Source organism: Anabrus simplex, chromosome 1 (assembly GCF_040414725.1).
Source record: "Anabrus simplex isolate iqAnaSimp1 chromosome 1, ASM4041472v1, whole genome shotgun sequence".
NCBI classification, from domain to species: Eukaryota; Metazoa; Arthropoda; class Insecta; order Orthoptera; family Tettigoniidae; genus Anabrus; species Anabrus simplex.
Window position 1 is genome coordinate 285,791,497 of NC_090265.1, and position 27,770 is coordinate 285,819,266.

The 27,770-nt window shown below is 40.4% G+C and overlaps 1 protein-coding gene across 1 annotated transcript in view; it reads right to left on the reverse strand.

Annotated features, from left to right (window-relative positions):
- Patr-1 (Protein associated with topo II related - 1) overlaps positions 1-27,770 on the reverse strand; it is a 490,596-nt gene that overhangs the window by 102,985 nt on the left and 359,841 nt on the right. Inside the window, exon 11 of the mRNA XM_067159788.2 lies at positions 16,985-17,143. Within this exon, the coding sequence (XP_067015889.2) occupies positions 16,985-17,143 (159 nt within the window). The remainder of the gene's footprint in view (positions 1-16,984; positions 17,144-27,770) is intronic.

The following is a 27,770-nucleotide window of genomic DNA, read 5'->3' on the forward strand; positions in this document are numbered from 1 at the left end:
GAGGCTGTAGTGACTGACAGCCTCTGAAACTTTTTAATGTGATTCTCAATCACAGTCACATTTGCCTTATCCAGTTGTCTGCAATTTGTAAAATGCTTACCTCTTTTATTCACATGTGCACAACCAAATTATTTCAGACCTTTCTGCAGATAGAGCTTATTTTTGCTGATGCCATGAATTGAAAAGCTTTCGCACATACCTGAATGTCCTGAACTGCCAACGCCTCTTGACCAATAAGCACTCTTCAAACATAGCTAGCTTCGTGATTTCTTCAACCTTCTGCAGCCTACTTTGCGCCACGGGCATAACCGTAATAAACACTCCCAAATACCTATTTTGTTCATTGTGAGATTGTGGACTGATGAACTGGCATAATATTTATTTCCTGTCCTCTTCAGTCGTGATGTAAGTCAAATAGTTCACAATGACAAGGGGAAACAGGTCTGTGGGTAGAAAGTTTCAGTTTCCTGTTTACATCTGACAACCATCCCGTAAACTTTTGTTTTTTCGCTTCATGTTTTACAATATGATGTTCATCAGCATTGGAAGCCGTAACTGCTGACACACATTCGCGACACACAGCTCACAATAAAACTATTACGTGGTGAATGAACACAACACACAAATTAAATGGAGGGAAACACAGAGAACGAAGTCTAAGACACATGGCGCTACGACTGTTTGCTCTGCCCTCTCGTGGCCAACTGAGACAACACTGACTTGCCTGCTTCTTTCCTCTTTTGTGCTCGACTTCCCTAGTTCTTTCCGCTTATGGCAAAACTTTGAGAGCTAATTTCTCCTGATTTGCCTGCTTTTTTCCCCCCTACTGACCTCTCGATAGATGTGCATGATCATTCTAAAGTGAACTGTAACAATATCTGACCCTTCAAATTTGTCACAAACATTCCAGACTTCTGTTGCGTAGAGATGTTCACGATTTTTTAGCTGTGTTAGGAGAATTGAATCACACCAGATTAAAGCTCTAAGCGATTCATGCCTACTAGTTTTGAAAAATGTTAATAAGGAATATTCCATCAATCAATATCAATATTTAATATTTGAGTATCAGTTTTGGCCCTTTTAGGACCATCTTCAGATTAAAATACATGAATTTAAGAAGCATTTGACAAACATACTTATAAACAAATACACATGAACTAATTAAAATATTGGTATTTCACTAAAATTGTTTCATCTTTAAAAACAATGTGAATTGTCTTCCTTGTTATGGAAGATACATTACAAAATTATGTATTCAGTCCTTTAACAACTTGATAGTAAAATAATGCATAGCTCTTGTGGCTAACAATCTTCTAAGTTCTTGATGAATGGAGATTTTTTTAACTGACATGTGAATTGAGACATGTCATGAAAGCTTGAATATGACATCAAACAATTTGCACTGCACATCCGACACAATAAAATGGAATGGCGTACGGCTTTTAGTGCCGGGAGTGTTCGAGGACATGTTTGGCTCGCCTGGTGCAGGTCTTCTGATCTGTTTCCCGTAGGCGACCTGCGCGTCGTGATAAGGATGAAATGATGATGAAGACGACACATACACCCAGCCCTCGAGCCGGCGAAATTAACCAATGATGGTTAAAATTCCCGACCCTACCAGGAATCGAACCTGGGACTCCTCTGACCAAAGGCCAGCACGCTAACCATATAGCCATGGAGCCGGACATCTGACACAATCAGCGACAGAGTCACGATTACAAGAAGCAAGGGAAGACATTCCATTCGCATTTAGCATCTATACAACAGCTTCATATCATCACGAGATAACTTTCAACCCACCAACTGTCTATTTTAACTCTGCAGATAACAGCAACTATGAAGGATGTTCCCGAAAGACTTCACAGCCCCACATGTACACCACAATAAGTGTTAACGTGACAATTTCAAGACCATACAAACTCTTAATGTGAACATTACAGTTCAATTTAACCAACAGCAAAAATTATACAGCTCCCTGTATTTTCAACAACGTCATATTTCAATCACCACACACAACTGATGATAACAAACAAGGCAATAAATAGGTTGTTTGACGTCATAATCAAGTTTTCATGATGTGTCAATTCACATGTCAATTAACAAATCACCATTTATCAAGAACTAGCATATGTACCCGTGCTTCGCTATGGTATTCTAAATTGTGTACAGATATCAAAGTAAATTACTGCACATGCGATAACTTAAGATTTTTTTTACATGTTTTACGGCATTATCCGAGAAACAGCATGGGGAGGTCCCCAAATGTTGTTTCCAATGTAAAGTGTGAGTTGTGGTGTTGTGATAACGGCAGGCTCACTTGCATACTACCATTCGCAATCGAGTTGGGAAGTTTTTATTATAATGGCAGGTCCCCTTGCCTACTGTGAGGTCACAATCAATTTGGGGAGTTTTCGTTACAATGGCAGGCCCCCTTTCCTACTTTCAGATACATTACAGTTGGCATTGTTGGTAATGGTGAGGTAGGCATGCAGTGACTTGTGCTCTAGGCTTTCAAGATTTTGTAGTGGATATAGTGATGTTTGGCTGAAAAGGATGCAATTATTTCGAACAGTAAGTACTCATGTTTAAACTGACGTAAAAACATTTCAATTATAGCTCAACTAAGTGCTGTAAATCAGTTTTTAAACTGTAGGGAGATTCAGTGCAATCTATAACAGTGTTTACAAAGTTGCTACCAACATAGTGTGTTAACATTTCTGTGGCGTCAAGTGAACTATTGATTGTGACAAACTACTACTAACTTCAATGTTCAATGTTTCCAAGGAGTAAAAGTGTATTGTACTGAATCGATTGCAACGAGTACAGCCAACATTACGAAAATTTATCTGTACAGAGCACAACTACTTCCTGTTGTAAAATGGGTGTGTGTGGAAATTGTTCAAAAGCTGTGGCACGTCAGGATGTAAATGGTAAAATTCAGTGCAAGTTATGCAGTATCTGAAATTAATTTGTTTGTATCTGTCAGACAGAAAACAGTTTGTATCTTACACACAAAATACTTCATTCCATTTCAAAGTTAATTCTGGAGTCCTCAGGGCTTAAACCTTGGCCCATTGTACTTTTTATTATTTATAAATGACTTACCGAAAGTAATAAAATATTCAAAATGCTTACTCTTGGCTGACAACCTAAAGATTTATAAGCAAATTACTATGATGATCCTATGGAATTGCAAGCCGATCTGAACAACTGTTACAAATGGTGTGTTGCAAACAGGCTTTTCTTCATTATTAAAAAATGTTTTGTGACCACATTTTCTCGTAATAAGAATGTGACTGTGCATAACTACAGTATAAATGGTGAGATCTTGCAGACGTGTAATTTAGTAAACCGCTAGTACAGAACATACAGAAAGCAAGAAAGAGATGTTTCGGACATGTAAAAAGAATGGGAAAGGAACGTGTACAAGAAGGGAATTAGAAAGAAAAATTAAGGGAAAGAGACCAGTTGGAAGACCAAGAAGGAGGTGGATGGATCAGATTTGGAAGGACATTAGAGAAACCGGATTGGATGTGGCAGAAGTAATGGAGCAGGAAAAGTGGAAGGACAGAAATGAGTGGAAGAGGCTTGTTAACCACACCCGGACGACTGCAGCGGGACACTGATGATGATGATGATGATGATATCAAACTGCGATCTTATGCTGAGACCCAAATTTGAAACCCCTAGTGTAGCCCCCCTCAGGGAATTTTGAGAATTTTACATTTTTCTAGGGATCCCAAGGTCATCAGCTTCTCTGGTACCTAGTTTTAAGTTTCTAAGACGCCTAGAAGTGCCTCATTAATTCAAGTCTTTTTTCATTTTTATACCTTTGTATACTGAACCAGTAACGCTGATACTGCGTCCCGTCTCGGAATATACTCGCTGCGCGCAAGATTAGCCGACCGCAGCTGGCGAACGAGGAGCGAACTCTGCGATGGTCGGTCAAGGACAGGATATGTCAAATAGAATGTTCTGTAGTTCCATGCCTGATAAATCAATAAATAAAAGTAGCATCACGATTTGGACTACATCACCATGTAGCCAACACTTAACTATGCATAATTACCAAGTCACACGCAAATCCATGCAAAATTGATGAAGTTATTGAAAGTTGAAGTTAAAATCTTGTGACGTGACCAGCTGATATTGTATAAACTGAGGATCAGGCGACATGATACACACATTGTGATTCCACAACCTAGCTGTGCTGGTTGACTGTAGAACGGTTGTCGATGGAATTCTACCAGTGTGTTACTATGAACTTCGACAGAAATCCATCATATAAAGGTGATTGAATATTTTCTATCAATTCATATTCCGAGCATTTTTTAAAATATATTAGAAGTGTGCAATTCAACTTCGATTTTAGAACTGAGAATTCAAACTTAGTTGAATGTCGAGTGCTAATCTTAGGACTTGTATTTCTAAGTGTAATTCAAATTATTAATTTCTTTCTTTGGGTGGAGATGTTCACTCACAGTATTTAAGACACTGCATAAGACTAGGCGTTCGTAAATATAGCTTGAAAGCTGATTAGCATTTAATCTACATTAGAGTTGAATAGACTTAACCAAGTGGCTTCAATAAAGAGAAATTACTTTCTCGTAGAAGTGGTTGAAGGTCATGACAATACTATGTAGTATTAGACATAACAAAGTGGTTTCAGTGAACAACACATTATTTACCTTCGTAAATAAGCACCCCTATTATCATGTTTGAACGGAACTAAATTCACATTCTGCAAAAATCAAGTGTGTCATGTCACAATAGCGTGCGAACGGAATTCAATTCATACTTCTGAACTTAACACAGGTTGCAGTCTCACCGACTTGTAAATAATTCTGACAGTAGTAAGATGTAACAAAATTTCTCATGCATTTGTGTCCTCTAACACTAGTGTCCAAAAGTTAAGCATAATCACTGAACGAGGCTATACCGCCTGACAGGAATGTCACAGGATTGCTGAACAAATGGAAGCTGAATCACACACCATATACACAACTTGTCCAAAGAAAGTGTCAGAAAGGTTCTGATAGCTAAGTTACACGTTTGACAACAACAAACAAAACTTGGCAATGTCTTCCATAACAAAATATGCTGTTAATAGGGTGTATGGTTACCCGTAACGGCTACGCATGCTTGGCAGCGACGTAGGAAGCTCTCTATCAGATGGTCCAAGAGCTCTTGTGGCAGGCGATCCCATTACTCAGAAAGGGCAATGTGAAGGTCTTGGAGGGTCTTTGATGGAGGCTGACGAGATACAATTCGCCTCTCCAATGCATCCCAGGCATGTTCTACAGGATTCAAATCCGCAGACCTCGCTGGCCAGTCCATGCGATCAATGTTTTCCCCAGCCAGAAATCCATCCACAAGAGCAGCGCGGTGCCGTCGGGCATTATCATCCATTAAGAGGAAGTCTGGACCAACCGCACCTCTGAAGAGTCAAACATGTGGTCTCGGTACCTCATCCCTGTATCTCCGAGTGTTAACAGTGTTCTTCGGACCAACCATGAAGATATGCAGGTCCGTACGGCCATTCAAAATGATGCTTCCCCACACCATGACCGGTCCAGTTCCAAGATGTTCCTGTGGTTGTATCGGCTAACCAGTTCTCTCCAGACTAATGTGCGACAGGAATCGTTCTGCAAACTGAAGCGGGATTCATCTGTGAAGAGCACATGCCTCCATTCATTCATGGTCCAGTTTCAATGTTGACAGCTCCACAGTAAACGGGCCCGTCTCTGTGCTGGAGTAAGCGGGACATACACCGTTGGACGTCGGGCAAACAGCCCTGCTGTTCTGAGCCTCCGGTACACAGTTTGTTGCGAAACGGCAACCCCTGAGACAGCTGCAAGCTCCGCTGACAATTGTCTTGCAGGTTCACTCTGATTTTGTCGGGCGGTTAAGGCCAGATATCGGTCCTGCTGTGGGGTGCTTACCCTTGGTCGACCTGGTACTGGCCTACGACTAACATCTCCTGTGTCTCAAAATCATCTCCAAAGCCTGGAAATGACACTCTGTGGCACATTCAAGGATACGGCGACTTCGGTCTGTGTATGGCCTGCTTCCAGGTGGCCGAGTATTCTACCGTGCAAAATGGGATCCAAATGGCATTGTTGTGCCATTATGTTGTCACATTCACCACGAGGCTACACTCCGCACACTATAACAGGGCACACACGACTGAGGGAATATGACGCACAGGTACTGGCTGTGTTTACCTTGCGGTTACGCCGCTAGTCAAAGCAGGGAACACCCCTTTCCTATACAGAGCGAACATGTAAGGTTGGTAGGTGCATATGTCATGCGATTTCCTGTTGCTCTGCTTACTCGTAACTTATGCTTAACTTTTGGCACTAGTGTACTTTATGTACTGTAAAACACACAAGTGAATCATTACTTTGAACTTATTTAAAACTATGCCCAGTGAAATGTTTCTTTTGAAAATCTTAAAAAACTGTGTCAAGTGAATTGTGCGTGTGAGTGCACATTTGATCCCATCAACATTCAAACTGCAGAATAATCTCTTTATGTTCATAAGTGCAGTTATAGTAAAGAAATGTTTGTGATTGACATTCTACACGGTATAACCACATTTCTTTACTTCCTTCATGGAGACCATTCAAACAATTCAATTTCATTTCAAACTGGTCCAATGATCAGTCGAGTGTACATGGTTGTACCATGAGTGAACCCTGGAACTTAAGACTCTCAGACCATCTGCGATCTGCCATAACTTCCAGAACTTCTAGTCGTCATGGGAATTCACATTGTCCCATGGTACAGAGAGCTCACCTATGGTGTAGGGAAGGAGTACCAGCTGCAAGGACATCGCCTGCCACAACAAGGACATTCACTCCTCTTTTCTAACTCCGGCTGTATTAAAGGTGATATGCAACTTGTCTTCTTTTATGAATAAACAAACAGTTCAATTTAAAAAGTTTATTTCAAAAGCCTCTCTCTCATGTAATTAATCTCATAATAGGACCGTATTGAAGTTGATATATTAAAAATATAAAATTTTATTTACAACCACCTATTCAATACATTACAACATACTCATTGGATTATAGTATAATCATGAAGTATCTTAAATAACGGGACACGTTTCATTCAGCAAAGTGAACATCATCAGCCATTAATAGACAAAGACTAGGTCAGGGTCTTGAGTTTAAAAAATGATCAAAATAGTATCCTCATATCAAAAGAGTAACCGTGTCATAATAAAAGAGTGATTCAACAATCAACACAATATAAACAATAGACTTGAGACTGTAACAAAATATGTGCAAATTAAAAACAGGTATTTATCTTGAAATGCTTTAACAATAAACAATCTGTAAAATAAAAACAATCATGGGGTTGTTCAAGTATGACAATAGGCATTGTGGAATTAAAATGTACATCAATGCGTGAAGCGTGGATTAAATAAAAAATTGAGAGGTTAGAATTCTTTCAAATTGATTAAAAACAAAAGTAAAAATAGGGTTCGTTGAGTCATTGCGCGTCCAAGCTGAACCAGTCAAAAGGCACGTAACAGCAATACAGACTAAGGTTTATGTGCGACATGAACACCAATGTTTGTGAATTCCATAGGAAAGACAATTTTGATACCACAAGAGATCAAATTGAGCCAGTCAATATGCATGTGCTAGCAATAAGACTAGGAAACTGTATGTGACGTGGAAAACCAAATAGTGGACTCCTTATAATTAACGACAATCTTGAACATAGGGGGAGTTCTAGCTATCCTGGACAAGGGAACCAGTTCAGGTAGGAATGTGACAGTGTCAACACCAGCCTACAATGCCTGAGTCAAACGGGCCATGCAAGGAAACAAATGCATCACATTCACGGAAATGGAGGGAGCCATGGGAATTAGCCGAAACACCCTGCAGTGGATCGTTCACGGCCACTTATAGTTGGAGAAGGTGTCATCCACGTGGGTGCCTAGACTCTTGTCTGAAGATGAAAATCAGAGGAGTGTGGACGTGTACAGAGGACTTATGCAACGCCATGATCAAGATCCAGCTGACTTCATGGCTAGGCTTTTGACTAGTGATGAGACCGCTGCCATTGATCACGGTGCTGCCACACCCACCATGCTCTCCCGACTTGGCTTCCTCTTCGGGAACATGAAGAAACCTCTGTGTGGTCACATTTTTGCGGATTTTGCAGAGCTGGACACAGCTGTCAATGCATGGGTATGCAGCACTCCACAAGAACGGTTTCAGGAAGGTCTGGAGAGACCGACACATCGATGGCAAAAGTGCATACAGTTACAAGGAGATTATACAGTGGAACCTTGGATTGAGAGCATAATTCGTTCCGGCAACATGCTCGTAATCCTAAGCGCTCGTATATCAAAGCAAGTTTCCCCATAAGAAACAATTGGAACACGGATGATTCGTCCACAACACAAAATATTTATTTGCATACCATTTCTAAAACAAAATATAACGTAAAACAAATTAAAGTGCACTTTACCTTACCATTGAATCGTTGTTGTGAGGGGGACTACAGATGACATGAGAAAAGTTACTGTGTAGCACGAATTTCACGAACGGAATCACTGCTATCTGTTGGCTCACTGAAATTGTTTTCTTTTCAAGCAACTTTAACGAGGAACCTGTCCAATAACAATGCCTCTTTTGGAGGATTTCACGAAAATGTGACATTGCATTGCCATTGAACTGGTTCATTGCTCGCAATGCTACAGCCTTATTCGGGTGGTGTTTCTCTATAAAATTTTGCACCGTTTCCCACATTTTGCACTTCTCCTGAATCTCAGTTGAAGTGAGAGATTCCATTGACTTTTCCTCCTCCTCTTCCCCGGACGAGAACTCCTCCATAACATCCTCCTGTTGTTCGCGATGCAGGCCCATCAGTTCGTTGGTGGTCAGTTCCTGGCTATGTTCTTCCACCAGCTCTTGAATGTCCACGTCATTCACCTCCAGCCCCATAGTCTTCCCTAAGGACACAATTTCATCAACAATCGGCAGCTCACTGTCACCAACAATCCCCTTGAAGTCACCTCCAAAAACACAGTCAGGCCACAGCTTTCCCCAAGCGGAAGTGAGAGTTCTCTTGGCGACTCCCTCCCCGGCTTATCAATGATCTTCAGGCAATTCACAATGGGGAAATGATTCCTCCTGAACTCACGGAGGGTAAGGTTTATTCCTTCGGTCACTTCGAAGCATCGCTGAAATAGTGCTTTGGTGTATAGCTTCTTGAAGTTCGAAATGACTTGCTGATCCATAGGCTAGAGTAGTGTTGGGAGGAAGGAACTTACCCTCAACGAACTTGAATTCCTCTCCAGTCAGTAAGTCGTCCTCAAGGCCTCAAAGCCTGGAGGATGAGCAGGAGCATTGTCCATAACCAGCACGACTTTGAGCGGCAGATTATTTCCTGAAAGGTATTCACTACAGGACCAAAGACCACGTTCCTCCATTCAACAAAGGCACAGGGCTGGGGAAAATGTAGGTACACGTGACGCTCATATTGCGGAACCTCACTCGCTTATCAAGTTACAATTTATTTAAAATGTTTGCTCGTCTTGCAAAACACTCGTAGACCAAGTTACTCGCATTCTGAGGTTTCACTATATTGAGAAAGTGTCCAGAACAACTGATGTGTAATGTACTTCATTCGGGTAGATAACAATAAACTGTAAAATAGTACTGTAATATAGTACGCCTTTCGTACGATGTGGACATAGCACCGCTTACAGGCGCTGAAACTACTAGATTTCCTTTTCTCATCATAAGATGCAAACGATAGAACAACCTCCACAACAGCTCTCCTACTCTAGCAGCAGCTGCCTGGTACTTTAGCTCTACGCAACAAGATGGGTATTAATGTAAGAGTTCAACCGTCACTGCAGTTAACATGAAATTTTTAGTCTAACGTGAGATGAGTGGGTGTGGCCTGAGAACTCTGCTGAGACACTTTTAATCATGCTTCCCATAAAATGCAACCAGAGCTGTTATTTAGTTACATGGACTCTACCTCAAATGAATCCATAAAATGAGCACAGATACGGAGAACACGTAGCTTGCAAGAGGAGGTGCACACACAGACCAGGAGCAGGTATTGTGTAGACTGGTAACTGCGCGCTGCATGTCAAGCCCCGCAATAGCTCACTTGGCAGAGGCACGGTGGGAGTAGTGATAGTGGACAGTGCTCAAAGACACTACTCTCACGCAAGTATTATTTCAAAAAATAAGGCTTCCAGAAGGAAACCGTAATTTAATTTCATCGATTGCAAATGTTGAAAATTTAAACTCTTTAGGCCTTTTCAATTGTGAAATCACCAGTGTTTCGCTCCAGTGTAGCAGTGGGCTCATTAGCTGGATTGCTGCATCTTTCCGAGACGCTGGCGGCTAGTGCACTGTTGAGACACCACTGAAAGCCTTTTATGTAGGACAATGCAGTGATGGTGCACTAGGGTAAGCATGTGCCTTCACTTGTATAAATGCCTGCCTTTGGCCTTAAATGTTTACAAAATTTGCAATCAATGAAATAAAATTAAGGTTTCCTTCTAGGAGCCTTATTTTTTTATATAAAGGCCAAAGGCAGGCATTTATACAAGTGGAGGAACATGCTTCTCCTAGTGCACCATCACTGCATTGTCCTACATTGTCTCAACAGCGCGCTACCTGCCAGTGTCTTGGAAAGGTGTAGCAATCCAACCGATAAGCCCACTGCTACACTGGGGAAAAACGCTGGTAATTTCAAGAGCTTAAATGTTTTCAAGTATTTTTAAAATTTTTATTTTGCCACCAATTACATGGGATGTGGTACGGTTGCATACCTGATAGCTTCAACATACTGATTTGCTTGTTTGGTCCTGTAATGGGCCGTATGTACCATGGCATAGGGCATTGAGCTGGGTTGGACGAGGATGAGGTGGTGATGGTCTGTGGCTAGGACACGGGCAACCAATTAGCTACAACATACATGTTCCAAGCTTCACAGACCACAGGTAAGGCAAAGCGTGCTCTAGTGGAATGAAAACAACATGCAATGGCAGGTAGGTATGTAGCTGCATGAACTCCTCTCCTTCGAGGCAAGTCAAAAACACACAAAGCTTATAAACTGCCTCGTGATGTATTCCAGTGACATGTATGTGGCTTTGTTACTCGTCTATGGAGAAACTAGACAGAATGCATACCAGGCACAATGCCTGTATCAAGAATACTATCCAAATAGACGACAACAGACAGGCATGACATTTCGGAGAGTGGAAAAATGTATGCGGGCTACTGCGTCTCTCAGAAGGACATGGCCTGTTCGAGATCACTCCATGATGTCTGCTCACAGTGGAGAGGTTGTGTCGGATGCTGTCCGACATAACCCTCACACTAGCACGTGGGCCAATGCACAGGAGATGGACATCAGCTGGGGTCTGTTATTTGGATATTGCATACCCAGCAGTTTCATATTGTAATGGTTAAGGCGTCCGCCATGCCAACTCGCTACGCGCCAGTGGCATCATCGTATTGGCCCCACCCCCCTTACGCTTAAGTGCGTCAATCACGAGCAACTTGGTGGTAGGCCGGCTCTCTCGCCTCCGTCCGCGGCCCCACAGCAGAGGACGACGGAAATTACTTGACTATTAATCTGGAGTCTTCTATCTCGCGAGGTTCCTGGATACATCTAGCATCCGGACTGTTCTGGAAGACCCAGAGCTGGTATATAAGGAGAGGAGTAACTTGGAGAGATAGTCAGTGAGAGTCAGTTAGTGAGTGAGTGAGTGAGTGAGTGAAAGCAAGATTGAGCTCGCTGGTGTGAGTTAGCGAAGAGCGCAGTCAGTGATAGCCTGGACTCAGATGTCAGCCTGATGGAGTATCTGCCTGTTGGAGCCGAGGACTCGTTCCTGTTTCCCTGATGTCTGTGTGTGTGTGTGTGTGTGTGTGTGTGTGTGTGTGTGTGTGTGTGTGTGTGTGTGTGTCCCTTGAGGCTGGCTGCTGGAGGAGTACCTGGAGTGTTCTGGAGCAGCGCGAAGGGAACACTGGGTGCCGACGTGCGCGGACTGCGAACGGGGTTCGACGAATTGAGTGAACAGCGGATAATATCCCGACCTGCGAGACACGTGTAGGCTGTGGACCGTGACAGCGCTAACGAGTGTGATTGAGTGGCTGAGTGAGTGTAGTGTACATAATCGATGACTCTGTGTGTGTGTGTGTGTGTGTGTGTGTGTCATTGTAGATGGAACATGAGAAACTAAGAGAGAGAGTGCAAACCGTGTAAGTGTACTTGCGTAAGTTGTAATCTCGGCTATCGCGCGTGTGTGTGTGTAAATCTGTAATTGTAGTGCTAAGTTAATAAATCTTAGAAATAAGACGCTACCAGGTTCTGTACTCATTTATTCATTTATTTACCCCGCTAACACGTTACAATATATACCATCTGCACTTACACGAGGAGTTACATGGTCATAATTTTGAAGCCCAGGTGATGTTCTGTCAATGGACCCTACAGCTCCTGGACAGTGATCCTTGGTAGGTTTGATACCGGCTCAGTCCGATGGTATTTGAAGGCGCTAAAATACGTCAGCCCCATGTCTGTAGATTTACTGGCATGTAAAAGAACGCCAGTGGGACTAAATACCGGCACCTCAGCGTTTCTGAAAACCGTAAGAGTAGTTAGTGGGATATAAAGCCAATAACATTACTATTATTACCGACATCAATCCTGTCTTTTTAGTGATAACTTTATTTACGGATAATGTGAGATTCCACAACAATGGAACCGTTACTGGACATAATATGCATTACTGGAGTGTGGATAACCCCCACTGGGTAGGACAGGCAACTTTCCAGGTACAGTGCGGAGTGAATGTATCGCGTGGCATCGTGCATGATCATCTCATTGGTCCCAATTTCCGTGATGAACTTCTGATAGAAGAACACTATCTGAGGTTTCCCCAAGGAAACCACCATTCTTGGAATATATGCCACTCCTTGACCGCTGCAGGATGTGGTTTGAAGATCATGGAGCCATCTCCATGCGATGTATATTGATCATAAAAAACAAGTGGTGTATGCAAAGAAGCTAAACAATCCTGTCCACCTTATCTCATCACGCCGATCCATTATGCTGGAGATGTCGCAACGTGCCAGACTGTCCTTATAACAACATTGCCATATCAAGGTCAACTACCTGTTAAAACAAGAACTTGTGTGGTATGACATGCAGCATACAGTTTCCAGCCTATACAATACCTGTTCCAGGTCTGTGTGTGCAACTCCTGTTGTAATGTACATATTCTTCATATCTGTGCTGATTTTATGCATTCATTTGGGGTACTCATAATGAATTAACAGTAGTGATTACGATTCCTGCTGGTTTTTATCCCGTAACCACACATCTAGTTATACTACCACAGTTTAGGGAGAGGGATCGATGTATTTCAGAATGGTACTAGACACAGCAGGATGCATGAAACTAAATTGCAAGGGGCTGGAGAAGCACTCGGTATATCCTGAACCTGCTTACCGAGCATTGTTCAGAACTTTTCACTAATCATATCCATGTTCTGTCTAATTTCCTCGCCCTGGAGACTTTCTACCATTGTTCGTCTGTGGACAGATTTCACTTTCTCTATCCTAGGTCTAGAGATACTTCACTACAAATCAGATAGTCATATGTATCATCGAAAAATCCCCGGAAAACCCCCACACTCCTAACAGATTTCCTGACTTCAAATTAGGTTAAGATATATTCTATAATGGATCTGGTGCCCCTACCCTCCCATGTGTAGCAGTGAATAACCTTATGCTTGAAGAATGTATTCGTAACTGCTAATCCGATACTACCACTAAGTCCAGTAAACACTTTCCATTTCTATTAGCTTTGACGCAAGTATGATAAACTGATATAACTTGAAAATAATATTCTCACCCATGGGTAAATAATGCAAGTATCGAGCTCGGATTATTATTATTATTATTATTATTATTATTGTTATTATTATTATTATTATTATTATTATAACTTGTAATGTATGGCTATGAAGTGTTTACATCCATTTAGTATTATTATTACATCATATGTACATACGATACAATCATGTTGTTTGTGAGGTTGTGTCATGAAATGTGTACAGTACATAAATAATTATATGAGATCAGTAAATGTAAATACCTGTAAATTAAAACTATGTAATTTATTATTACCTGTATATGATGTGTAATCCTGTACAGAATTGTGAAACAAATTGTAACATCCAGAATGGCTCTAGATCAGACGAGGTGATGGTAGAATATTCTATACATTATAACCATGTTGTTAGGCACTCGAGAAATTACGAATAGGTATTTAGGTAACATATCTTTCTAGAAGCCTGGCCAGGTACATATATAAAGAGGTGGTCTTGATGGTAGATGAGTTATTGTTCAGTGGAGTTATGATTTATCAGGAAGGATATTTGTGACCTTGTGTTGTGTTGAACTGACATGCAGTGCCATCAAGAGTCAACTGTTTCAACTGTTTTAAGGTTGCAATCTCTATGTGGCATATACGTAGTGATAGGTAATTGTGAAAATGGCGGCTTGTTGATATTTGGTGGAGGAGGAGGAGGAGGAGGGGGGGGAAGCCTGCTTCCTGATGTATAGAGCATGTTGCAGTCACACAGCACTACTGAAGACTTTCTTTGGGTGGATTATGCTATGATAACTGCAGAGGAAGGAAGTGTGTAGGAGTTGGTTGTGGAACAAACAGCAGCCAAGTCTCCCACTAGTGACACACTATAAATTAATAAGATGCATTTGCGTAACATTTCCTTCTTTTTCCAGAGCATTTTTACATATGTAAGTTGTTTCTCATGTTTTATTCCAGTATTCTTAGGGTTCCTTAAAAAGTGTAAAAGAGAGGTAACACTGTAGTTATGTGCAAACAGATATCAGATTATTATTTTGGGTCGAATTAATCTTTAAAATTACATGTATAAAATTAAATGTAAAATTTTCAAGTGTAATTAATGTTAATGTTTTGAGATATTACTTTGATTAATTCATTTACACACACAAAAATGATTTTGCATATTGCTGGCCAAGCTGGTCAAGAGTCTTAGTGGTCTCAAACCCATTATTAGTTCTTGCGTGCTTGCGTATCTGCTGTGTACACAAGCCTGTTTCAGTGAGCATAGCAGGACATAGTTTTGTGACAAGCTAACAAGGGTGCTGTTTGCTTTAGTGCACTGGCAACCGGGTAAAGCAAGCATGTAGTGTGTTCAGTACGCATCAGAATGGCGAGGACAACAGTAATCGTGCATGATCGCATTCATATAGTGACAATGACGCAACAGGGGATGCGACAGACTGATGTTGCTGCTATCGTTCACGTGAAACTAAGTGACGTTTCCCAGATATAGATCAAGTACAGAGTAACCCATTCTGTCACAGACCGACATCAGATGACAGGCCAAGAGGACCAACATAACGAGAAGTATGTACGCTTAACAACAGAGTGCAATGGGCAAGACAGCAGCAACCTAGGACCAGGGAGCAATGGGACCAAACACTGTTTACAGATGAGACCCGCATCTGTTTACAGTCTGACTATCATGCCTGTCGCCATACCCCTCTTGTGCACATCAGAGAGCACATGACAGGTATACGTTACAGGGATATTATCCTAGCACCTGTAGTGTAAGGCTACGGTGACAATTTACGCACAAATTTGATGTTAGTGGATGATAACAGTCGTCTGCATAGAGCAGGCATTGTCAATGTCTTTCTTCAGGAGAATGGTATTCACAGAATAGACTGGCCTGCCTACTTTCCTGATCTTAACTGTACAGACCAGGCGTGGGTACTGTTTGAAAGAGCACTCTGGAACACCCCTCAACCTCCAGTGACTATTCCAGCTCTCATTGAGGCAGCGATTGTTGAGTGAGACAACCTTTCTCAAGTAGTATTGAATGGTTTGGTGAAAAGCATGTCAAACTGCATTAAGAAGTGTATTGGGGCCCATGGAGGTTATATCAGGTATTGATCAACTCATGGCAACATTTTGGAGTCAATATGAGATTAAGGTTATTTTCATGTTTCTTCTTCTTCTTCCTTTTTTAAATATGCAAAAATGCTTTCAATTTCACTGTACATTATTGGAGATAGCCAATAAACATCTAAATATGTAGCTTCCCAACTGTTGTACTGATTTATAAGTAATTCAGTCTTCACTTTCATCGCAACTGTACTCTGTAGCAATATGCAAAACTTTTTTTGATGTGTGCATTTTAAACATTTTGAGTTTTATGATCCTGGATCCAATATTTATCTATTAGCAGGCAGAGTACATCTGAGATGTCCCAGTGTTCTATAATTGATTTAGTTAACAGTGTCCATGCAGGTTTAATATGCAAATAATTTGAATAATCCTTGCAATTGAATAATTCCTACACCCTAATTCTAGGAAGGGAAATTTCTGGAAAAAATATTTTGCATTCAATACGGTAGCTTTCTTAAATATTCATATTAAAAACTACGAATACTTCTTCCTCTGTCACCCTAATCCAGAGAACTCTTGGGTTGGGCTGGAGGGCTTTTGACCTTCATGTACTTCTTGCACCTCCCTGGAGACACTTCTAGGGTATTCCTCAGATCTTTGTTCTGATCCATTTTCATGCTTTAAATACTACAGTACAATAAATTATAAAATTATGAAACAACCTGGAGCATCATAATTTTCAAAATATACTGCATTACCAATTTGCAAGAGTAAATATGATTTGCACTGGTAAGAAAACTGACAGCAAATCTGACGAAATTCACGACCTTTTCTTCGTAACTGGTTCAGAGATGTTATGAAATGCCAGTTTTTCAATGAATTCTTACATTATTTTGCTCAAAAACATGCCTTAAAACCTGTAATATTTAACTCACTTGCTTTTGTGTGCGTGTAAGGCTTGCTTTCTTGGCATTTTAAATGAATGATTTAGATAACTGTTAAAATCAAATTTTTTTTTTTGTCTTACCTTGCCTTTCCGGATACACATTATGGAAACTAGTCGATCCTCACTCAACAATGAAGACATTACTTTCTGAACCAGATCTGCTTTATCTTCAGTAACAGACTCCCTTACTTCTGGCATGGGATTTGAAAGATCTTCCATTTGTAGAAGTAATAAATACAACTGTGAAGAGAAAAGGGTTTAATCACAACATAACTTTCAAAATACTATAATATAATGGAGTGTAGCCTCAGGAGATGCCTGGTGCCGGGCTTTTGAGTCTACACCTTGTAAGTGACCTGCATGTCTGTGAACATGGGACCTTACCTATGATGAATTTCAATGCCAAAGACAGCACAAATATCCAGTTCCCAGCCATTGGAATTAACCAATGAAGTCTAAAATCCTTGACCTGGCTGGTAATCAAACCTGGGAGTCCTAGACGAGCATTTAGTCAAGACTTCAAAATAATATAAAACAATGCATAATTAAGGAATATAAGATAATATAAATAAGCATCAATTTTACAGCAGAAATCCTAGATATGACTTGTATATACGAGGGCTGTAAAGAAAGTAGTGGCAATGTAGTTCAGATACTCACAGGAGATTGGGCATGCACAAACAGGATATGAGAGTGGTCAGGTGGCACTGTTGTTAATGTGTATTGTGAATATGACTGGCAGCTAGTTAGGAATGTTGTTGCTGTGTGGCGTTGAGGTGAAAAGTGTTGATTTCACAGCTCTAAAGAGCTTTTTCAAAAGGTGATCATGTTTATGGATTAAAATAGAGGTTGCTCATGGCAAAAATGCATCAGAATATTATAGAAGATTACGTGAAGCCTTTGGCGAGAATGCATTACGTATAGGACAGTTTTATGAAGGGTCAAGGCATTTTGTGTGGGTAGGAATGAGGTCTTGGAACACCCTCCATACTCACCAGACATGAGTCCTTGTGACATTGATCTGTTTCCAAAGTTGAAGGACCCCCTCCGAGGCCACAGATTTCCTGATGTGGCATATGTACTCCGTACAGTAGGGCAAGCTGTTGCTGTCATCAAAACAGAACGCCTTACTAACGGTCCCCAATGGCTTCCCAACATATGGCAAAAGGTAATAGACTTTGCGGGTGATTACACTGAAGGAATGTAATGGTACTGTACTTGTTAGTTCATTAAATATTGCGTTCTATCACTATGGTCACTACTTTATTTACAGCCCTCGTAGATAGCTAAATAAACAGATGAAAATAAACTAAATTCAAGGAGACCTCAAAAATATAAAATGACTATAACTGCTAAAACATTAACCAACAAAATGCTGCTGATTTGTGTATTTCCTTTACCTGGGTTACCAAGACCAAATTTACCCATTGACTAAACTACGTGATGCGTTCTAAAGAGACTCGGGAGCTTTATTCTGAGTCTGAGGTGAATATATTGTAAGTTAATTTTCATTCAGGTGAAGACAAACACAAGAAGGGAGGAAACACTATAAAATAAGGATACACAAAACAGTGTCAAATGTACAACAACCAAAAGATACAAAGTATACAAGAAGTGATATAAATGCTGCATAGTGGAATAACAGTGCATTAACAGGAAATAAAACAACTGATTTTGGACAGACAAATGGAATATTCTGCACTAGAGTGTAAAGATAGACCAACAGTTGCTTTGTAGCAATTTTGAGAAGTGTACAGCCATCCTCACATCATTCACATGAGCCCTAAGTTGATCAACATAAGCAGGCAAATAATTCCAATATTGTTTCCTTCATTTAACCATTTCTCTCATAATTTGAATGGATGAAAATTTGCTGTAAAGAAAGTAGTGGCAATGAAGTTCAGATACTCACAGGAAATTGGGCATGCACAAATAGGACAGGTCACAGCAGATGTGGAAGGTTATTGTACCTTAACCTGGCGCACAGTGTGTCTTGTGTGAAACATCACGGAGCAGTTCTCTGCTAGTAATACGTTAAATACTACATGACATACACTCTACCTGTTCTACACGTCCATATCTAGCGTAATATTATAACACATCAAATACCCTTTCTCAACAAGTTTTATGAAACGTCATTCTTTCAATTTGCGTGATGATCAATAGATGTTAACAAATTTTTATACTCTCCTGGTGTTCTAAAATTGTTAACAATGTCTTGTGAGTACACTTTGAGAAAGTATATATTTATTTATTTATTTATTATTATCCATTAAAAAGCCCTACTTTGTCTAGCATATTAGGGCTGTAGGTTATAACTAGTTACCTTAAATAGTACAAACATATAATACAAATTTTTTGAAGTGAGTGATTACATACACAAATTAACTAAACTGGGAGAAAAGGAAAAGAACTATTCTTAAGTTTTCCTAAAATATTGTAAACTACATAAACTTAAAAATTCATTTAAACAACAGATCTTGTGATATCCTAAAAATAGGTTTGACTAACATTACTGTACAACAATTATTTTCCGTGACCCGAAAGAAACCGAGTGCTGGGGAAGTTTGGTTTCAATAAACTGCAGTCCAAACGGTCCTGTACAGTGGGAAAAAAGATTGTTCTTGTAACTTCACCCTTATTACTTAAGTTCCACAGCTCTGACCATTCACCGATTGTGAATTTATATAATTCACGTTTCACTTTTTTTGTATACAGTTTCATTGTCACTAAATGCTGCAAGTTTAGCAAGCTCATCTGCTCTTTCATTACCTAACAGACCTTCATGCCCTTTAACCCACTTAAAACAGATGATGCTATATGCTTTACGTTGCACCGACACAGATAGGTCTTATGGCGACGATGGGACAGGAAAAGCCTGGGAATGGGAAGGAAGCGGCCGTGGCCTTAATTAAGGTACACCCTGGTGCGAAAATGGGAAAGCATGGAAAACCATCTTCAGGGTTGCCGACAGTTGGGTTCGAAACGACTATCTCCTGGATGCGAGCTCACAGCTGCGAGTCACTAACCACCACTTAAAACAGATATGTCTTCCATACTGTGAGAGATCTGTCCTAATGCTACATGCCAAAGAATTTAAATTATAATTGTAACTCATAGATTTCAGAGCTGCTTGCAAGTCACTATGTATATATGCACTAAACTTACTTTCTTTTATCTACTGAACTGCATATTTTATAGCAAGAAGTTCTGCTTGAAAAATGGAACACTGGGAGGAAAGTTTCATAGTCTTAAAATATATTCTGCTTCATCTTTATACACAACAAAGGCACTTCCTACGAGATTAGTACAATCCTCTTTGCGTGTGCATGAGCCACCTGTGTAAACTTTTACCCCTTTTGAGAGAAAACATTCAGCGATAATCATAATGATATGCAGGATGACCACATTCAAAGATATTTACTTTTTGCTCAATATCATATTCTTGTATTACCTTATTGCATTGTCTTCCTTTCTTAGTATTAGTCAATTCAGCTTTGGCTATGGCTTTCAGATGCAAAGGTTCTATACTATAACAAGAGAAGCATGAGTGAATATTGTTCTATAACCTCGTATTATTCTGAGTATAAATCCTCTCTGAATTTGAGCAAATTTACATTGAGCCCATTTCTTCTCCAGGACATTTTGATATGCTCAAGTACAATATAATATCATAGCCTCAAACGATCCATGATATATTATGTGTAAGGTATCTGAATTCAGACCCCAAGATGGTTTACAAGCAGTAGACAATCCTTGCAAGAATTTACCAGCCTTTTCAGCTAAGCACTGAAAATGAGCTCGAAATGTTAATTTACTATCTATTATGACTCCCAAGTACGTAGGTGCTTTGAAAAGTTCTCGGAATGTACTAGAATTAAGTATCTTACCTTGGTGGAAGTGCTTTTATTTTTCAACATAGTCTCCCTGTAGACTAATGCATTTGGTCCAGCGATGTTCCAATGCCTTGATCCCATCTCGAAAATGAGATTCCTCCAGGCCTGCAAAATACCTCTCCAATTCGGTTGTCAGTTCTTCTCTTGTAGAAAATCTCCGTCCACCAAGGAAAATTTTCAGCTTGGAGAATAGATGAAAGTCTGATGGTGCCAAATCAGGTCAATAAGGTGCATGTGGCAACAATTCGTTCCCCAGTTCATGAAGTTTTGCCATGGCAACATCACTTGTGTGCAGCGGAGCGTTGCCCTGATGAAAGATGACCTTTTTCCTTGCCAAAACAGGCCTTGTTTCGCGTATCCTTTCCTGTAGTTGGTCTAGGAGGTTTGCATAGTACTGCCCCGTAATTGTTTGGCCAGTAGGAAGATAATCTATCAGCAGAACGCCTTTTGCATCCCAGAAAACTGAGGCCATGAACTTTCCGGTCAAACGCACTGCCTTTGCTTTCTTTGGTGGTGGTCAATCAGCATGTTTCCACTGCTTTGACTGCTGTTTTGTCTCTGGGGTATAGTAGTGGACCCAAGTTTCATCTGTAGTCACAAACCGGCACAAAAAATCTTGTTGTTTGCACTGAAAATGGGCCAGACTTTGTTCGGACATTTCCAATCTGGTGCGTTTATTGTCCAATGTCAAGAGCCGCGGCACCCATCTTGCGGATAATTTTTTCATACCCAATTCTTCGGTTAAAATATAATATACCCATTTAGAAGACATCCCTACAGCTTCAGCTATCTCCCGCACTTTCAGTCTACGATCCTCCATGACCATTTTATGCACTTTTGTGATAAATTCTGGGGTCGTAACACTTTTTGGCCATTCAATACGCGGATTATCATCCAAGCTCTCCCGACCAAATTTATACTCGCTGGTCCACTTGGCAACAGTTGAAAATAAAGGAGCAGAGTCCCCCAGTGTGTTCTGAAAGTCGGCATGAATTTCCTTTGCTTTCATACCTTTCTTTACAAAGTATTTAATCACTGCTCGAATCTCAGTTTTTTCCACTGTCACAAATCACTACGCGGGAACAACAACAAAGAGTCGTCACTACCACACTCCTGAAGCTAGAGCACTGATGCGCCACATGTTCACTCACAAAGGATGTGTGATTATTGCGCGGGAACCTCGTTGCTCTAGCACCGACATCTAACGGTGATTCCGAGAACTTTTCAAACCGTCCTCGTAAGGTATTTTGTCTTCAAATGCTAATTGTTTTGAGTCCAATCTGATCTTTGGTTTCTTCACTTTTTTTTGTTATTAACATTGCAGTAGTTTTGTTAGGATTAAATTGTAATTAATCACATCCCCATTTATATATGATTTCTAAAGCAGAATTTGTTGAAATATTCAATTCCTTTACAGTACTAGCCTTAACCAAGAGAAGAGCATCATCAGCATAAGCTATAATATTACAATTTTGTGGAAGAGTTTATTGCAGTAAATCATCATATAGTATAGGCCAGAAACCTGGACTGCATATTGAACCTTGAGGACACCCCTTAACAAGAGTCTTAGTTATTGTTCTGGTACCTATTGTTAACTGTACACTGTGATTACTAAAATAACTCTGTGTTAATTTAAATAAATTCTTTGGACAGGTTTTAACTTTTAGTTGATGAAGAATTTTGAACCACCATGCATTATCAAATGCACCAGAAATGTCCAGAGACACCAGTATGCCAATTTGCTGATGTAAAAAGATTTCCTTAGCCCAATCAACAACATATGTTACCAAGTCTTCTGTAGATCTTTGTGGAGAAAATCCAAATTATCTATCACTCAAATAACTGTTTGCACGAAGAAAATACATAATACGATCAATTAACAGTTTTTCTAAAATTTTTCGTAGCAAGGCTAACAGACATAATAGTCGCAATGCATTGACAAAAAATACATTTTTAGAGTTTTGCTTAGGAATCATTTTGACTACAGATTTCTTCCAGCAGGTGGAAAAGGAACATAACCTGAGGCACTTATCAAAAAGAATTATAAAAAGAGACAAAAGACAGTAATGAACATCAAAAAAGTCTTTCACGGCCGCAGATCTTATAATCACAGCAATAGAACCAGCTTTTGGGTGGTTAGGCCGTGTGCATAATGCAGAGTTTCGTCCAGACGTGCCATTTGGACTCATCAGCTGGAATGGCACGCCCCTCCAGGACTCTGCATAGCAGAGGCAGACCAAACTGTGTGGCCCCGCCGAGTTAGCAAATCAAGTTTGCTAACCTGCTAAAGGAGAAAAGATTTCTCCGTTCAAAAAAATGCTCCCCCATTGGAGATACAACATCAAAAAAGTCTTTCACGGCCGCAGATCTTATAATCACAGCAATAGAACCAGCTTTTGGGTGGTTAGGCCGTGTGCATAATGCAGAGTTTCGTCCAGACGTGCCATTTGGACTCATCAGCTGGAATGGCACGCCCCTCCAGGACTCTGCATAGCAGAGGCAGACCAAACTGTGTGGCCCCGCCGAGTTAGCAAATCAAGTTTGCTAACCTGCTAAAGGAGAAAAGATTTCTCCGTTCAAAAAAAATGCTCCCCCATTGGAGATACATCAAAAAAGTCTTTCACGGCCGCAGATCTTATAATCACAGCAATAGAACCAGCTTTTGGGTGGTTAGGCCGTGTGCATAATGCAGAGTTTCGTCCAGACGTGCCATTTGGACTCATCAGCTGGAATGGCACGCCCCTCCAGGACTCTGCATAGCAGAGGCAGACCAAACTGTGTGGCCCCGCCGAGTTAGCAAATCAAGTTTGCTAACCCCACCCAAAAGCTGGTTCTATTGCTGTGATTATAAGATCTGCGGCCGTGAAAGACTTTTTTGATGTTGTATCTCCAATGGGGGAGCATTTTTTTGAACGGAGAAATCTTTTCTCCTTTAGCAGGTTAGCAAACTTGATTTGCTAACTCGGCGGGGCCACACAGTTTGGTCTGCCTCTGCTATGCAGAGTCCTGGAGGGGCGTGCCATTCCAGCTGATGAGTCCAAATGGCACGTCTGGACGAAACTCTGCATTATGCACACGGCCTAACCACCCAAAAACTGGTTCTATTGCTGTGATTATAAGATCTGCGGCCGTGAAAGACTTTTTTGATGTTGTATCTCCAATGGGGGAGCATTTTTTTGAACGGAGAAATCTTTTCTCCTTTAGCAGGTTAGCAAACTTGATTTGCTAACTCGGCGGGGCCACACAGTTTGGTCTGCCTCTGCTATGCAGAGTCCTGGAGGGGCGTGCCATTCCAGCTGATGAGTCCAAATGGCACGTCTGGACGAAACTCTGCATTATGCACACGGCCTAACCACCCAAAAGCTGGTTCTATTGCTGTGATTATAAGATCTGCGGCCGTGAAAGACTTTTTTGATGTTGTATCTCCAATGGGGGAGCATTTTTTTGAACGGAGAAATCTTTTCTCCTTTAGCAGGTTAGCAAACTTGATTTGCTAACTTGGCGGGGCCACACAGTTTGGTCTGCCTCTGCTATGCAGAGTCCTGGAGGGGCGTGCCATTCCAGCTGATGAGTCCAAATGGCACGTCTGGACGAAACTCTGCATTATGCACACGGCCTAACCACCCAAAAGCTGGTTCTATTGCTGTGATTATAAGATCTGCGGCCGTGAAAGACTTTTTTGATGTTGTATCTCCAATGGGGGAGCATTTTTTTGAACGGAGAAATCTTTTCTCCTTTAGCAGGTTAGCAAACTTGATTTGCTAACTCGGCGGGGCCACACAGTTTGGTCTGCCTCTGCTATGCAGAGTCCTGGAGGGGCGTGCCATTCCAGCTGATGAGTCCAAATGGCACGTCTGGACGAAACTCTGCATTATGCACACGGCCTAACCACCCAAAAGCTGGTTCTATTGCTGTGATTATAAGATCTGCGGCCGTGAAAGACTTTTTTGATGTTGTATCTCCAATGGGGGAGCATTTTTTTGAACGGAGAAATCTTTTCTCCTTTAGCAGGTTAGCAAACTTGATTTGCTAACTCGGCGGGGCCACACAGTTTGGTCTGCCTCTGCTATGCAGAGTCCTGGAGGGGCGTGCCATTCCAGCTGATGAGTCCAAATGGCACGTCTGGACGAAACTCTGCATTATGCACACGGCCTAACCACCCAAAAGCTGGTTCTATTGCAGTAATGAACATGTTTAACAATGTTGGCTGAAATTCCGTCCAGTCCAGAGCTTTTTGGTCGTTCAAGTTAGAGATAATTCGGTCCACCTCCTTATCCGTAAACACAAGGTCATCTTTAATATCTGGTGAATTAGCAGCAAAATTGGATACAATCTTTTGAAATTCATAGTCATTGTCTTCTACCAAGACAAAACGGTCCATCAAAACATTTGCTGTTTCCAGTGTAGAGTTGGTGAAACCCTTTTCTGTTTTTATCGAGGCCAGTATCCTACTGAAGTCTCTGGGCTTCAGACACATTATATACACAATGTCACATGGATTACTAGCATTCTGTAAGGAACAGAACTTTTTCCAGGCATTTGTTTTTGCCTGCATTAACAAATTCTTATACTCACTTTTAAGTTCATAATATCTTTGTTCATATATTTCTCGTAAAGTTGCACTTCTAGATCGTTTCTATCTTCTGTAGGAGGCTAGGACTCATTTTCTTATAATGTTGAGACTTGAATTCCACCAAAAGTCTTTTGGTTGTGCTTCAGAAATCCGTGGGAGATGAGCTTCACAAATGGCTGTGACCTCATCTGTTAAATTATCAACTACTTGGTCAAGTTCTGCTGATGTTGCGCATTTATTTATTTTTCCAGGGATGCTTGCTAGTCTTGTTTTAACTGGTCGTTGAAAATGAGACCATTTGACAATTTTGGTTTTGTATTTTTGAGATAAATACTTGAGGTAGTTGGCATAATCCTATACAGATTGGATTCCAATTTTATTTCTATAAGTCTGTGATCAGAAAATGATGTATTTCTTACAGTCCACTCCAGATTATACTGAAGAAATGCAGAGTTACAAATACTCTATACGTGAGTTACTTACGAGTTATCAAAGTGACACCTACTGTAATATCCATGATGAATTGTTGAGAGCCAATAAGCAGAATAAGAGTTTGGAGTAGAAAGAATGGTCTCAGGAAGAGATTCTTCAGACAAAACCGTGGCAGGTCTGACCAGGGGACACTTTGCTGAAAGAATGTCCGCCCACAGAGAGAAAGGCAAGGATATACGGCAGTGAGTAGCATGTTACAAAAGCAAGAGAAAGGAAAATGTTTACTGGTGTACCAAGTGTGATGCTGCTTATTATCTGGAGGTGTGTTTCAAACTGCACCTCACTAAAATGCTACCGCGTGTAGTCGCATTTAGTTTGTACAAGTGCGTTCTCGTGGTAAATATGCAAAATTAACACGTTAGTTGCCAGCCATTTGCGGCTTTCCGTTCCTTATGTGCCAAACCGATTTTAAGAAGTCTTCACATTCCCTGCTCGACCATGCATTTATATATATTGTACCAGGAACACTGGTCCAGCATTAGAGTTTAAGTATTTCAAACTTAAAATACGCGTTGCATGCCAACGCAGCCTGCTATAGCGAGCATGTTATGAGTGACGTAGGAACCAGCCCCGGCTTGCCAAGGCTAAGTTGTATCATCCATAGAACCTTCCAAACCTTCTATCATAAATAACTCTTATAGGAAATATAATATGAATATAATAACATCATTGTATACAACATTTCAATATCTCCAATACCACCAAGTTTCGTTAAAATCCACCTCTGATTAAGGAAGATATTGTAAGAAATGAAACAGCTGTAATCTCCACGACTTTGGTATAACAGAGGAGCAAAAATTCAACACAACACAGTCTTGTCCCACAGTCAAACCAGGATGGTTGGCTGGTGGAAGTTTGTGCCGCGACGTAACAGTACGGAATCAAAGTCTACAGTCAACGATGCGAAATTACGGTGAGAAGTGATTGAAACATTTCAATAGTCTTGCAAACTTACATTGATTGATGTTTGTTGTTTAAAAGGGCCTAACATTGAGGTCATCGGCCCCTAATGGTACGAAATGAGACAAAATGAAATGACAACTTAAAAAGTCCAAAATCCTCCACTGACCAGAATTCAAAGCTTGAGGACGAAGAATGAATGGATGGACGGATATGAATTTAAAACTATCAGTGGATCTGACCCACAGTGCCTCACATGCACAGAAGCTGGCACAAAACAATAATATAACTAAGGTTAAGTTATGAGTAGGTTCCCACCTTCCAATACTTATCAATTTCTATATAATAGGCTTATTAATTACATAATATAAACCATATAATCTCTAGTACATGTTTCGTTCCGATTATGGAACATCTTCAGCTAAAATTTGATTAAATGGCAAGACAATTAAAATACATTGATGTTATGATGATACAAAAGCTAAAAGATATGATAAAATGGCTCGAAGATTAAAACATATAATAATGATGATGAAATAAAGTTCATTCATGTTGGTTAAAAATTCAACAAGTCAGTGTTCAAATGACGAATTAAAAACGGCGATAAGATGTATACATATAAGAAAATCTTGTATTTCTTCAATTTATCTTCAAGATTAACAAAATGTACACATCTCCAACATGAAGAAGAATCTTATCGCCGTTTTTAATTCGTCATTTGAACACTGACTTGTTGAATTTTTAACCAACATGAATGAACTTTATTTCATCATTATTATATGTTTTAATCTTCGAGCCATTTTATCATATCTTTTAGCTTTTGTATCATCATAACATCAATGTATTTTAATTGTCTTGCCATTTAATCAAATTTTAGCTGAAGATGTTCCATAATCGGAACGAAACACGTACTAGAGATTATATGGTTTATATTATGTAATTAATAAGCCTATTATATAGAAATTGATAAGTATTGGAAGGTGGGAACCTACTCATAACTTAACCT